The sequence below is a fragment of the Onychostruthus taczanowskii genome, unplaced genomic scaffold (assembly GCF_017590055.1).
Source record: "Onychostruthus taczanowskii isolate IOZ18803 unplaced genomic scaffold, ASM1759005v1 scaffold74, whole genome shotgun sequence".
NCBI classification, from domain to species: domain Eukaryota; kingdom Metazoa; phylum Chordata; class Aves; order Passeriformes; family Passeridae; genus Onychostruthus; species Onychostruthus taczanowskii.
In genome coordinates this window covers 131,070-144,341 of record NW_024505229.1, presented here as the reverse complement: position 1 = coordinate 144,341, position 13,272 = coordinate 131,070, and the positions used below count along the sequence as shown (strand labels likewise).

The 13,272-nt window shown below is 60.3% G+C and overlaps 1 protein-coding gene across 11 annotated transcripts in view; it reads right to left on the bottom strand.

The window, feature by feature from the left end:
• ATP2B4 (ATPase plasma membrane Ca2+ transporting 4) overlaps nucleotides 1-13,272 on the bottom strand; it is a 58,938-nt gene that overhangs the window by 31,675 nt on the left and 13,991 nt on the right. For all 11 annotated transcript variants that reach the window (XM_041422497.1, XM_041422488.1, XM_041422499.1 and 8 more), the window contains exon 2: nucleotides 4,788-5,263. In XM_041422497.1, coding sequence (XP_041278431.1) covers nucleotides 4,788-4,983 — 196 coding nt within the window. In that variant the 5' untranslated portion in view covers nucleotides 4,984-5,263. The remainder of the gene's footprint in view (nucleotides 1-4,787; nucleotides 5,264-13,272) is intronic.

Sequence of the window (13,272 nt, the reverse complement as noted above, 5' to 3'; positions counted from 1 at the left end):
TAAATAAAGTATCAACAAATTAATGAATTAATTAAATAAATAATGCATTAAAAGATAAAACAGAAATATATAAAATATAAACAAATCAAAATACAAATAAACCAAAATATAAGAATTGAACTATAAATAAATGAAATATATACACATAAATTATGTAAAATACATAAAGTATAAATAAAGTATAAATAACTAAAATATAATTAAATAAGATATAAAATAAAAATAAAGAAAGTATAAAGAAACAAATAAGTAAAATATAAATAAATAAAGTATCAACAAATGAATGAATTAATGAAATAAATAATGCATTACAAGATAAAACAGAAATATATAAAATATAAACAAATCAAAATACAAATAAACCAAAATATAAGTAAATAAATAACTAAATAAACCAAAATATAAACAAAGAAATAATATATCAGGCTGCAGCCTGGAGAGTGCCACTGTCACCCCCGGGCAGGGGACACCAGGCTGCAGCCTGGCGAGTGCCCAGGTGCTGCCAGCTGGCACCAGCAGCCTTGTTTACATCAAATGAGCCATAAATCTGGGCAAATCCGGGCAATTCTGGGAAAATCCGGGCAATTCTGGGCAATTCTGGCACCCGTGGCCACCTGAGCCCTGTCCCTGGCAGCCCCTGGGAGCCTCTCCCAGCCCTGGGGACACTGGATCTGACTTGGGTTTTGGGAATGGGGCAGATCCCAGCTGGGGTTTGGGAATGGGGCAGATCTGAGCTGGGATTTGGAATGGGGCAGATCTGAGCTGGGGTTTGGGAATGGGGCAGATCCAGGTGGGATTTGGGCTGGAGTGCAGGAAAAGGGTGGGACACAGCAGGACACGGAGCTGGGACTGAGGATGGGGGAAATAGGGAATAATGGGGGAAAAAAGGGAGCCTGAGCCCCTTCAGAGCCTGCCAGGCAGCGATGGTGACAGTGGCAGTGTGACACAGCCGTGTCCCCAGCACCACCTTAAGGGACCCCCCCCCGCCACCCTTCTCCACCTTAAGATGTCCCCAGGGCCACTGCCAGGTCCCGGGATGCTCCCGGAATGGCCCTGGGCACATCCCGGTGGTGCCTGGAGCAGCCTGGCAGTGACAGGGGACCCCGGCCCTGCACTCAGGGGACAGCTCCGAGTCATTCCAGGGGACACCTCCCTGCCAGCCCCCTGTCACTCTGGGGACACCCCCTGCCAGCCCCGTGTCACTCTGGGGGGACACCTCCCTGCCAGCACTCTGTCATTCCAGGGGATGCCCTTCCTGCCAGCCCCGTGTCACTCTGGGGACACCTCCATGCTCGCCCCGTGTCACTTTGGGGACACCCCCTTGCCAGCCCCATGTCACTTTGGGGACACCCCATGCTAGCCCTGTGTCACTTTGGGGACACCCCCTGCCAGCCCCATGTCACTTTGGGGACACCTCCCTGCCAGCCCCGTGTCCCTGCAGCAGGAGGAAGCTGCAGGATCGATCCCACCCAGCCCAGCTGCAGGGAGGGGACAGCTGGCAGCTGGCAGAGCAGCCTCGGTGTCCCCACCCAGCCGTGACGAGGAGGCTGAGCAGGATCCTGGGATGTCCCGGCCTCATTCCCCACCAGAGGGTGGAAAATGCGGCTCATGGCCACGGAGCTGCGGGGACACACGTGGGGACACACGTGGGGACACATGGGGACATAGGACGGTCCCACAGCCAGGGATCCCAAAGCAGATCCCACCCCTGGGAATGATCCCAGAGCTGTCCCCCACTCTCCCCGGGGAATTAGGGGGTTCGATGGCTCTGTGCTGTCACAGGGAGGGTGACAAAGAGCCCGTGCCACCCAAATGCCACTGCAGGGTCTGGGGAGCCGATTAGAAGGTGACAAAGAGCAGCAGCCCTGGGGACACTGCAGACTCTGGGGTCGGGATCAGCACGGAAAATGGGGCAGAAACGCTGGGTGGAGGCCACACGTGACAGCAGGGAGCTGTCACCAGTGCCAGATCTGCCTGGGGACAGTGGCTGTGGGGTGGCACGAGGAGCCCCCCCGCAGGAATGGGGCTGGGGGCGGCAGCTGAGTCAGGGAGGCTGTGCTGGCACCCAGGGGACACCGTGACTCAGCGGAGCCACCGCCCGCTCACGGCTGTGGGACACCCCACGCCACCCCAAAGCCACTTTGGGAGCTGCCCCGAGGGGTTGGGGTCTGCTGGCACCTCCAGGGGCACAGCTGGAGCTGCCAGAACCAGCAGACCCCAAAGTGACGCCGGGGGTGGGGACCCCAATGGCCACCCAAGGCGGCTCTGGGGGACCGTGGCCAGCGTTTGCCACGAGGACAGCGCCAGGCTGGAGAGGGGACAGCCAGTCCTGCAGCACCGGGTGGCACCGAGGGTCAGGAGCCACAGGATCCCGGTGGGATCAGAGCACTCCAGGGCACGGATCCTACAGGGGACAGGGGCGCTGGCAGGACACCCCGGGCTGGCCCTCCTGGTGACACACAGGAGGACAAGGCCTGTGCCACCCCAGCGGGGTGATCAGCAGAGGGACAGCGAGAATGGGCATGGGGACAAACACCTGGGAGCAGGGACACAGAGCTGGGATGTGCTCCCCGCTCAGCGGGGTCAGACAGAGGTGCCACAGGTTCCCTCGGGAATTTGCTCTTCCAAAAAACCCCCGAGGATCTGGAGCAGAGAACCTTTCTTTGCTCTCTGGGATTTGGGGCAGCTCAGCTCCACGGGAGGGACGTGCCAGGGGCATCGGGGTGGGACTGAACCCTTCACCTGCCCTAAAAGAGCCTTTTGGGTTCTCCTCCTGCCTCTCCTCCCGCCCCACAGCAGCGTGACCCCACTTTGGCAGCGCTGAGCACATTGTTTTGTGACCTGGGCTTTGTATTTCCACCGGGAGCTCCCCCCCTGCTCTAACGACATCCCGATATTGTCTCTCCTTCCCGGTCCCACTCGCAGCTGGAAAGCTGCAAATCCCCCCCTTGCAGCACTAAAAATATCCCACAGATTGTCACAGCCATGTCCCCATCCCACAGCCCCGGGGCTGAGTCCCCATCCCACAGCTTTAGGATCGAGTCCCCATCCTACAGCTTTAGGATCGAGTCCCCATGCCACAGTTGCAGGGCTGTGTCCCCATGCCACAGCTTTAGGGCCAAGTGCCCATCCCACAGCTCCAGGAAACCCCTCAGAGCTGGAATCAGGGGCTCTCTGCCCCCTGCACCCCCTCAGTGCCAGGGAAGGCTCCACTGCTGTGCCAAGGCACCCCCAGTGCCACCAGCCCCAAAAGCCAGCCCAGCCCGTGAGGGCAGAGGTGACACCCTCAGGCCTTCCCAGAGGTGACCCCAGATGTCACTGCCACCACTCCAGCTGTGCTGCCCAGGATTTCCTTGGAGCATCCTCAGACCAGGAGGGACCTGGGCCCATCTCTACATCCCTGGGTGCATCCCCCACCCCTTTTGGGGATGCACTGTCCCTGCCCCTTGCCCTAAGTGTCACCACCAGCTGCAGGTGCCACCCGGCCACCTCACCAGCACCCTCCAACCTTTACACCTCCCCTCCCGTAACTCCGTAAATGATTAAACAGGGAACGGCTGGAGCAGCACCTGCGCTGTGGGGAGGAGCTCCTCACCCCATCCCACATCGCTGACAATCCCAGGGGTGACAACCCCAGACCACGGGATGGCCACTGGAGCCACCACCCTTGGATGTGTCCTTCGTGTGGCTCTATCCACTGGTGACAACCCCAGACCGGGATGGCCACTGGAGCCACCACCTTCAGGTGTCACCTTCACATGGCTCCATCCCAAAAGTGACAACCCCAGACCACAAGACAGCCACCACCCTCCAGCACCATGTTCACATGGGTCTGTTCCAGAGGTGACAACCCCAGACCGGGATGGCCACTGGAGCCACCACCCTCAGGTGTCACCTTCACATGGCTCTGTTCCAGAGGTGACAACCCCAGACCTTGGGAGCCACCACTATCAGGTGTCACCTTCACAGGGCTCCATCTTGGAGGTGACAACCCTAGACCTTGAGAGCCACCACTGTCAGGTGCCACCTTCACATGGCTCCATCTTGGAGGAGACACCCCAGACCTTGGGAGCCATCACTGTCAGGTGTCACCTTCACAGGGCTCCATCTTGGAGGTGACAACCCCAGACCTTGGGAGCCATCACCCTCAGGTGTCACCTTCACAGGGTTCCATCTTGGAGGAGACAACCCCAGACCTTGGGAGCCATCACTGTCAGGTGTCACCTTCACAGGGCTCCATCTTGGAGGCGACAACCCCAGACCTTGGGAGCCATCACCCTCAGGTGTCACCTTCACATGGCTCCATCCCAAAAGTGACAACCCCAGACCTTGGGAGCCATCACCCTCAGGTGTCACCTTCACATGGCTCCATCCCAAAGATGACAACCCCAGAGGTGACAACCCCAGACCTTGGGAGCCATCACTGTCAGGTGTCACCTTCACATGGCTCCATCCTAGAGGCGACAACCCCAGACCTTGGGAGCCATCACCCTCAGGTGTCACCTTCACACAGCTCCATCCCAAAGATGACAACCCCAGAGGTGACAACCCCAGACCATGGGAGCCATCACCCTTGGATGTCACCTTCACATGGCTCCATCCTGGAGGTGACAACCCCAGACCTTGGGAGCCACCACCCTTGGACGTCACCTTCACATGGCTTCATCCTGGAGGTGACAACCCCAGACCTTGGGAGCCATCACCCTCAGGTGTCACCTTCACATGGCTCCATCGTGGAGCTGACAATCCCAGAGGTGACAACCCCAGCCCACGGCAGAGCCACTCACCTTCGACCGGCGACGTCTTCAACCTCTTGCAGACGTTCTGGACGCCGCCATAGGAGTCGTTGATCCGGGCCACGGCCTCGGCGCTCCTCAGCTCCATGAGGTTCCTGAGCTCCACCAAGGAGCACCCAAAGTCCCCCTCATGGTTGCCCTCGGCCACCGAGTTCCCGGGGTGGTGGTCGGCCACGTTGTTCGTCATCTTGTCACAGTGACGGTGCCACCGGCGCGGCGCTCCTGGGGCGGCCTCGCTCGCAGCTCCGGCGGCTCCGGGGGGATGCTCCGTGTGGCCCCTTCCCTGGGGGCTTCCCGGGGGGAACGGGCGGCTCTATCCGAGCCCAAGTTGTCGGGATGAAGGTGTAAACAGGATGTGCATGTTACCGCGGAGGCGACCTTAGCAACGCCCGGCGTGCAGCTCCTGCAGCGGGAGGAGGAGGAGGAGGAGGAGGAGGAGGGCTCACTGGATACCACAGCAACTGGAGCTGCGAAAACAACCGTGGGAAACAAAAATATCGGCGTCAGGAGGGCTTGGGAAGGAGTGAGGCGCGCCATGGGGCGGGAGAGGGGAGTGGTGCTACCCCAAGGTGGGGATTTTTAGGGAGAATTTGGTTTGGGCAGAAATTCCTGGGTGAGAAGTTGAGCTCGGAGCGTGGAGCAGGGAAAAACGGCAGCTGCGGGGCCGGGCAGGAAAGGAGCCCAGGTGGTTCTTCACTTTCAGCCCAGACAAACCCTGCCGTTGATTTTGGGTTAAAAATACCCCTCAGCAGTGGGAAACAGCTGCTTCCTCCCCTGGGCAGGACATGGGGGCTGGAGCATTGCTCCCCGCCCTGCTGGAAGGTAGGGAACGATCCCAATATCCCAATATCCTGACATCCCAACACACTGATATCTCAATATCAAAATATCCCAATGTCCTAATGTCCCCATACCTTGATATCCCAATATCCAAATATCCTAATGTCCCAATATCCAAATATCCCAAAATCCCAATGTCCCAACATCCCAAATTCCCAAAATCCTGATATCCCGATATCCCAATATCCAAATATCCCAGTACCCCAAAATCCCAATATCCCAATGTCCCAACATCCCAAATTCCCAAAATCCTGATATCCCAATATCCCAGTAACCCCAAACCCCAATATCCCAATATTCCAACATACAAAATTTCCAAAATCCTGATATCCCAATATCCCAATGTCCCAATATCCCAGTCTCCCAATATCCATGGGAAAGGGGCTGCAGCACCCCACAGCTCTACATCAGCTGGGAGATGCCACAGGAACCACGAAAAAGAAGAGGGAAGTGGCAGAGAAGCCACCAAAAGCTGGGAGTTTGTCGGAAATCGAGGCTTTTCCGTCATGACCTGTTCCAAGGTGGCTCCCTGAGGGCAGTGAGTGGCTCTCAGTGTCCCTCAGAGCTGCCACCCAGGTCACAACCCCCCAGCGAGGACAGGGGAGCCCCAAAAACACTTCAACCAAGCCAGGCAAGGACCACGAGCATCCCACAGCTCCCCCATTCCTCAGGGATTTGGGGGCTGGGATTCCCTGCTGGCGTCTCAGAGTTCTAGGGACAAATAGGGACATGGAGGGAACAGCACAGGCCAGAGGGAAAAAGGGCTTTTTGTCAGCCAGGGTTAGCTGTGTTCCCAAGCTCCAGGGAAGCTCCCGGCACTCCAGAGGCAAAAAGGCTGTGAGGGGAGGCTCTCATGGAGAGAAAATAAAATCTTTCTGAGGGCAAAATAAATAAAGATCAACAAGGGAACGGCCACTCTGGGGCCCAGGGGTGGCAGAGCAGGCTGGGGAGGGACAGGGGAGGACAGGAGGGAGGAGGGACAATGTCCACGGCTGATCCCAGCACACACGGGAGGCACCAGCCCTCACCAAGCCCACAGAAAAGCACCAAATCAGCACAGGGATGTCATGAACAGCCCCAGTTCCAGCCCCAGGGTTGTCCCAAACTGCCTCATCCCAAACTGCCCAATTCCAGCCTCAGGGCTGTCCCAAACTGCCCCAATTCCAGCCCCAAGCCTGTCCCAAACTGTCCCATCCCAAACTGCCTCATCCCAAACTGCCCCGATTCCAGCCCCAGGGCTGTCCCAAACTGCCCAATTCCAGCCCCAGGACTGCCCCAAACTGCCCCATCCCAAACTGCCCCGTCCCAAACTGCCCCGATTCCAGCCTCAGAGCTGTCCCAAACTGCCTCATCCCAAACTGCCCCGATTCCAGCCTCAGAGCTGTCCCAAACTGCCTCATCCCAAACTGCCCCGATTCCAGCCTCAGAGCTGTCCCAAACTGCCCCAATCCCAGCCCCAAGCCTGTCCCAAACTGTCCCATCCCAAACTGCCCCATCCCAAACTGCCCCATCCCAAACTACCCCAATTCCAGCCCCACGATTGCCCCAAACTGCCCCATCCCAAACTACCCCAATTCCAGCCCCAGGGACTTTTCAATCTCTGGGGCAGCACAACCCCAGAGAAGCAAACCCCCCCTGCCTGGCCCTCCTTATCCTGCCAGCAGCACCCCCAGGGCAGCTCCCGGCACTATCAGGGCACCACAGGCACCAACTGCACCTCGGGGACAGCAGTGACACCGCCAGAATGTCCCCACCTCGGGAGGGACCTGTGCCCCAGCTGCAGGGAGTGGGGGAGCGGGGCAGGATGGGGGGACACAGGGATGGGGACACTGGGATGGAAAGACACAGGGATAGGACACAGGGATGGGGAGAACAGGGATGGGGACACAGGTATGGAAGGACACAGGGATGGGACACAGGGATGGGACACAGGAATAGGGACACAGGGATGGGGACACAGGGATGGGACAGGGATGGGGACACAGGGATGGGGACACAGGGATGTAAGAACACAGGGATGGGACACTGGAATGGGACACAGGGATAGGACACAAGGATGGGGACACAGGAATAGGGACACAGAGATTGGACACAGGGATAGGACACAGGAATAGGGACACAGGGATGCAAGGACACAGGGATAGGACACAAGGATGGGAACACAGGAATAGGGACACAGGGATGGGACACAGGGATGGGGACACTGCAGCTCCTGGGACACCCAAGCTCCTGGGGCCAGAGCGTTGCTGCTGCCCCATCCAGCAGGGATCCCTGCCCATCCCCAGCCCCGTTATCCCACGGCTCCTGGTGGAGCTGAGCTCATCCATCCCTGCAAGGCAGCAGCTCCCAGCAGCGGGAAGCAGGAGGTGGCAGGCCCAATTAAGCAGGCTCCTGCTGATTAAGAGAAAAAACGCTAATTCCCCCACCCCACCACGCTCATTTCCTCCTCTTTCATAGCAACGGCGCTGTCTGAGGAGCGCTCAGAGGTTAAGAGGGAGACAGTTAATTAATACTGTAATGGCCTAGCCCTTAATTACCCCTGACAGAGCTCAGGGGGCAGCGATCAGCACCATCCCTATGTCCCACTGTGAGATTCCAGCCTGGAATTCATTCTGCTCTTGGGGGAAAGGAGGGACCCAGCACCATCCCTGTGTCCCACTATGAGATTCCAGCCTGGAATTCATTCTGCTCTTGGGGGAAAGGAGGGACCCAGCACCATCTCTGTGTCCCACTATGATATTCCAGCCTGGAATTCATTCTGCTCTTGGGGGAAAGGAGGGACCCAGCACCATCCCTGTGTCCCACCCTGCAGTCCCAGCCTGGGACCGAGGTGTGGGATGGCTGGGAAGGATCCAGCCGGGTCAGAGCCATCGCTCTGAGGAGCCCCAGTGACCCCAGCAGGCCCTGTCCTTCACTCTGGGAATCCATTCCCAGAGCCCCCGGGCCCTGGAGAGGAACAAGGGAAGAAAACAGCCCCGGTGGGAGAGGAGCTGAGCTGACAGCAGCTGTGTCACCTCCCAGATGCCATCCCTGAGCTGGGGACCCACCCTGGAGCCTGGTGGGGTGTGAGGGGAGGAAGAAGAGGGATGTGAGGGGAGGAAGAAGAGGGGTGTGATGGGAGAAAGGAGAGGGGTGTGAGGGGAGGAAGGAGAGGGGTGTGAGGGGAGGAAGAAGAGCAGTGTGAGGGGAGGAAGAAGAGCAGTGTGAGGGGAGGAAGAAGAGCAGTGTGAGGGGAGGAAGAAGAGGGGTGTGAGGTGATGAAGAAGAGCAGTGTGAGGGGAGGAAGAAGAGGGGTGTGAGGTGATGAAGAAGAGCAGTGTGAGGGGAGGAAGGAGCGTGCGGGCTCCAGGCAGGAGGAGCTGGCGGGGAGCGGCGGAGCCGGTGCTGCAGCTGAACCTGCCCGGAATAATAAACGGCAGCACGGCACCTCCGTCCTGCCAGGGACAGTGCCCGCGGGCAGGGCCACCGCCCCAGCGTGGCCTGCGCCCACCCCAGCCCCAGCACCTGCCGGATTCAACCTCGGGGAAAAGCGACGAGGAAAAATGAATCAGCTGGAGATGCCACAAGTGGCAACTTCAGCCACGCCGTGGGTGGCCCTGCTGCCGTGCTGGTGGCACTGCTGATGGCACCAGGAGCCTGGCACGTGCCAGCAGCAGCCGTGGCTGGGTCCCTGGGTAAGGACAGGGATCCTCCTGCCTCACGACATCGGATCAGATCCCGGACAGGAGCACTGCTCCCTCCTCCCACGGATGATCAGAGATGGAGCAATCCCTGCCCAAGCTCAGGAGGTTCTTCCATTGATGAAATCCGTGCCCCAGCTGGGACATGTCCCACCACCAGGCCGAGGAAAAGCATCAGCAGCCACCACATTCCCTGCCCAGAGCCACAAATCCCAGCTCGGATCAGGTGGATCAAGGTGGGATCACCTTCCCCAAGCACCTGGATCCCAGCCCCACACTCTGCTCCTCTCAGCAGCACCCACCAGGGTCCATCTCCTCTCCCAGTTTGGGAATGGGGTGTTGGGAACACTTGGCTGCCGGAGGTTGCCATGGCAAACTCAATGTAAAGCTGTCAGGGATGCTGTTTATGTTGCCAAGTGGGGAGGAAGGGAAAAAAATAAATAAATAAAAAATTTTAAAAATCAACTCCCCCAGAATTACCCTTCCTTGGCTCGGGTTTGAGATTTTTTTCTCATTGGGAATCCGAAGTTGCATCGGCAGTGGGATGAGAGAGGCTGCACGGCCAGAGCCGTTCTCCAGAGGGACAAACGGAGCCAAAGCAGCCAATTAAAGCAGAAAAACGGCCTTGGAGCACCTGCCCTGCCCTGCCCGTGGGAACTGCCCCTGCAGAGGCTGCTCTGCTCCCCCTGCCCAGCACAGACCCCACGCACTGCCCTGCAGCTGCGCCCACCCGGGAGCGGCGCTGGGGGGGCACAGGGAGGTGAAAATCCTCTGGAATGGCTGAGTCCAGGGAGGGATCACCGGGAGAGACCCACGGGGTGCTGCCATCACCGGGCTGGGGGGCTGGGGAAGGATCAAACCCCCCTGCAGCCCCTCAGAGACGGGGGAGAGCCTTTCCCAGTGGGAATGTGGGACCTGGGCACACTGCCCCATGCCAACAGGTGACAGCCTTGGGGACAGGGAGGGCACCTGGGGAGGGGACAAGGGGACAGACCCCCCTGCAGCACCTCAGAGCCAGGGGAGTGCCCTTCCCAGTGGGAATGCGGGCACAGGCTCTGCACTGGGACCTGGGCACACTGCCCCATGCCAACAGGTGACAGCCTTGGGGACAGGGAGGGCACCTGGGGAGGGGACAGACCCCCCTGCAGCCTCTCAGAGCCAGGGGAGAGCCCTTCCCAGTGGGAATGTGGGACCTGGGCACACTGCCCCATGCCAACAGGTGACAGCCTTGGGGACAGGGGGGCACCTGGGGAGGGGGCACGACCCCCACGCCGGGGCTGAGCCGGGTCCCTGTCCCACCAGGACACGGCCACGTGGAGCAGGTGGCGCCCAGCCCGCGGTGACAGCGGCTCGTGGGGGGGTGTCACGGTGTCCCCGGGGTCCCCCCGGAGCCGGCGCGGAGCCCCGCGGGCAGCGGGGGGGCCCCGGCGGCCCTGGGGGCCCCTCCCCTGCACACTCACCAAATCGCAATGTGCAGATGGCAGCGGCTCCCGCTCCTGCTCCTGCCTGTTCCCAGCAACACCCCTGGCAAGGGAAGCCTTCCCTCCTTAACCCCTCCGGCGCCGGGAGAGGCCACCCGCAGGGGACACCGCGGGGCTGTCACCTCCTGCGGCGGGGAGGAGACACGGCGGTGGCGCACAGGGACAAACCTCATGCTCAGGGCTGGCTCGGAGGGCCAGGGGACATCCCAGCCGGGATTGTCACCCTCGGGGAGGAGGGGCAGGGTGGCAGAAGGTCACGGTGGCGGAACCTCCATCCTGGTGCCACGGAGAGGCGAAGGCGACAAGGCCAGGCTGCGACAGACCCCCGGACACCCGGGGACCCTGTGCCAGCTCTGGAGGACCTGTCCCCTTCCCCCGGTCACGCCGCTGTCGCCATGCCCCGCTCCTCGCCCCGGGGGGGCTGCAGGTGCCGAAAGCAGAAGCGGTGGCACCCGGGGACAGCCACCTGTGGCACCCGCGGGATGTCCCCTCCTCCCGCCGCAGCATCCGCTTCCTCCGCCAGGGGTGGGGACAGCGACACTGCCCTGCCCGGAGGGGACCCCCGCACCCCACAGTGCCACCCCCGCCACACCCTGGGGATGCTCCAGAGCCAAATCCCGGCACGGGGGACACGCCGGTGACAGCCAGACCCCCTCGTTCCTGGGGGGCAGGGGGGGAAGGAGCCCGCAGGTGGGGGGAATAAACAGGGGGGGAATGCCCTGGAAAAGGAGCAGGAAAACGCCCAGGAAGCGCTGGGGCCTCACGGAGCGCGGCAGCAGCAGCGCTGTGCCAGGGAAACTGAGTCACCAGCCGAGTGACAAAGCGAGTGACAAAGCAGACACGGAGCAGTGGCGGAGCCCAGGGAATTCGCTGTTGGGATCCGGCCCCTGAGGCTGCTCCTCTCCAGCCCCCGCGGGCAGGGCAGGCTCCCCTCGCCCCGCATCCCCGCGGGTCCCCGCGAGTGACAATTCCCGTGTCCCGCGAGTGACAATTCCCGTGTCCCGCGAGTGACAATTCCCGTGTCCCGCGAGTGACAATTCCCGTCTCCCAAGCGGCTCCTCCGCAGCTCCCTGTCCGCGACACCGGGCTGGGGACGAGGGAGGGGACACGCCACAAGCCACCGGCTACCGCAGGCTCAGGGTGCCACACGCTGTCGGCAGCGAGCCGCTGGCCCCGCGGTGTCACTGTCAGCGGCGATGTCACCGTCACCCACGGTGACAGCTCCGTAGTGTTCCCTCCCACAGGGCTGTGCCAGGCGCACCATTCCCGGTGCCAGCAGCGCAGCCACGGGGCTGACACGTGCAGGGCACAAGGCTGGGGGCCTGTCCCCAAACCGGCTGTCACCCCCCTTGGCCGCAGACCCTCATCCCCACGCAGGTGACACCAAGGGTGGGGAGGCCACCGAAGCATTGTCCCGTCCCTGGCTGTGTCACACCCTCCTCCTCCTCTCCTTCCTCCTAGCAGGCCAAGAGGAGGGATGGCAGCAGGGCCAAGGTCACAGGGAAAGCAGAAGGAAAAGGCAGGAGGAGGTGACATTCCCCAAAACGAATGTCCCTGCCGCCACCCTGCAGGGCACTCACGCGGCCGCCACCACCCCGCTCATTCCAGCTGCTCTGGCTCCCATTTTGCTCCTATTTTGCCTCCTGCTAATTGACGTTGGAAAACTGCTGGGTTTTGGCGTGCCCAAGGCAGCAATTAACTCCTGCAAAGGGCAGGGAAGAGGCTGGAGGCGGAACGCTGGGCACGGCCTTGGCATGGATGCTGCGATGCACGACGCAGTTCCCAAATCCCGCTGCCCTGAGCCCCAAAATCCGCGCCCCTGAGCCCCCAAACCCACAGCTCTGAACCCCCAAACCCCACAGCTCTGAGCCTGCTGCCACCAGGGGCTGTGACAGCCCTGGCTCGCGCTGTCCAAGCCTCCAAAAGCGTCACATCCACGTGCCAAAGCCACCGGCGCAGCTGGCGGTGCCGGGGGTCAGGAATCTGCCCTCGCCCCCGGCCGGGGCTTCCCCGAGCCTCAGGGTGCAGCAGCCCAGGAATTCCATGGGGGTGGAAGCAAAGGAAAAGCAGGGAGCCTCCAGGCGAGCTGTCAGGGGGAATGTTTCCATCTAAGGCCTTGGTATTTCTCTGTCGGGCGCCTGCACTAAATCAGCGCCGCTCCTCTCATTATTCTCTCGTGCTTTACAAGGTAGCACGGCCGGTGCAGGAATGCAGGAGGATGGGGAGCAAAGCCAGCCCCTCCTGCAGCAGCAAACACCTGCAGGCCTCACCCTCTGCAAGGGCACAGCATCCCCTCTGCCACCTCCCCAGCAGCCCTGGTACTTTTAACACCAAATGGTTTTGGTTGTGATCGTCTGATCACCAAAATCAGAGAGTACGGCTTTCAAAATCAGAGAATATGGATGTCACACCTGAGTGTAACATCTAGAAGACATTAAAGGACATGTAGATGTGGTGCTTAGAGACATGCTGTAG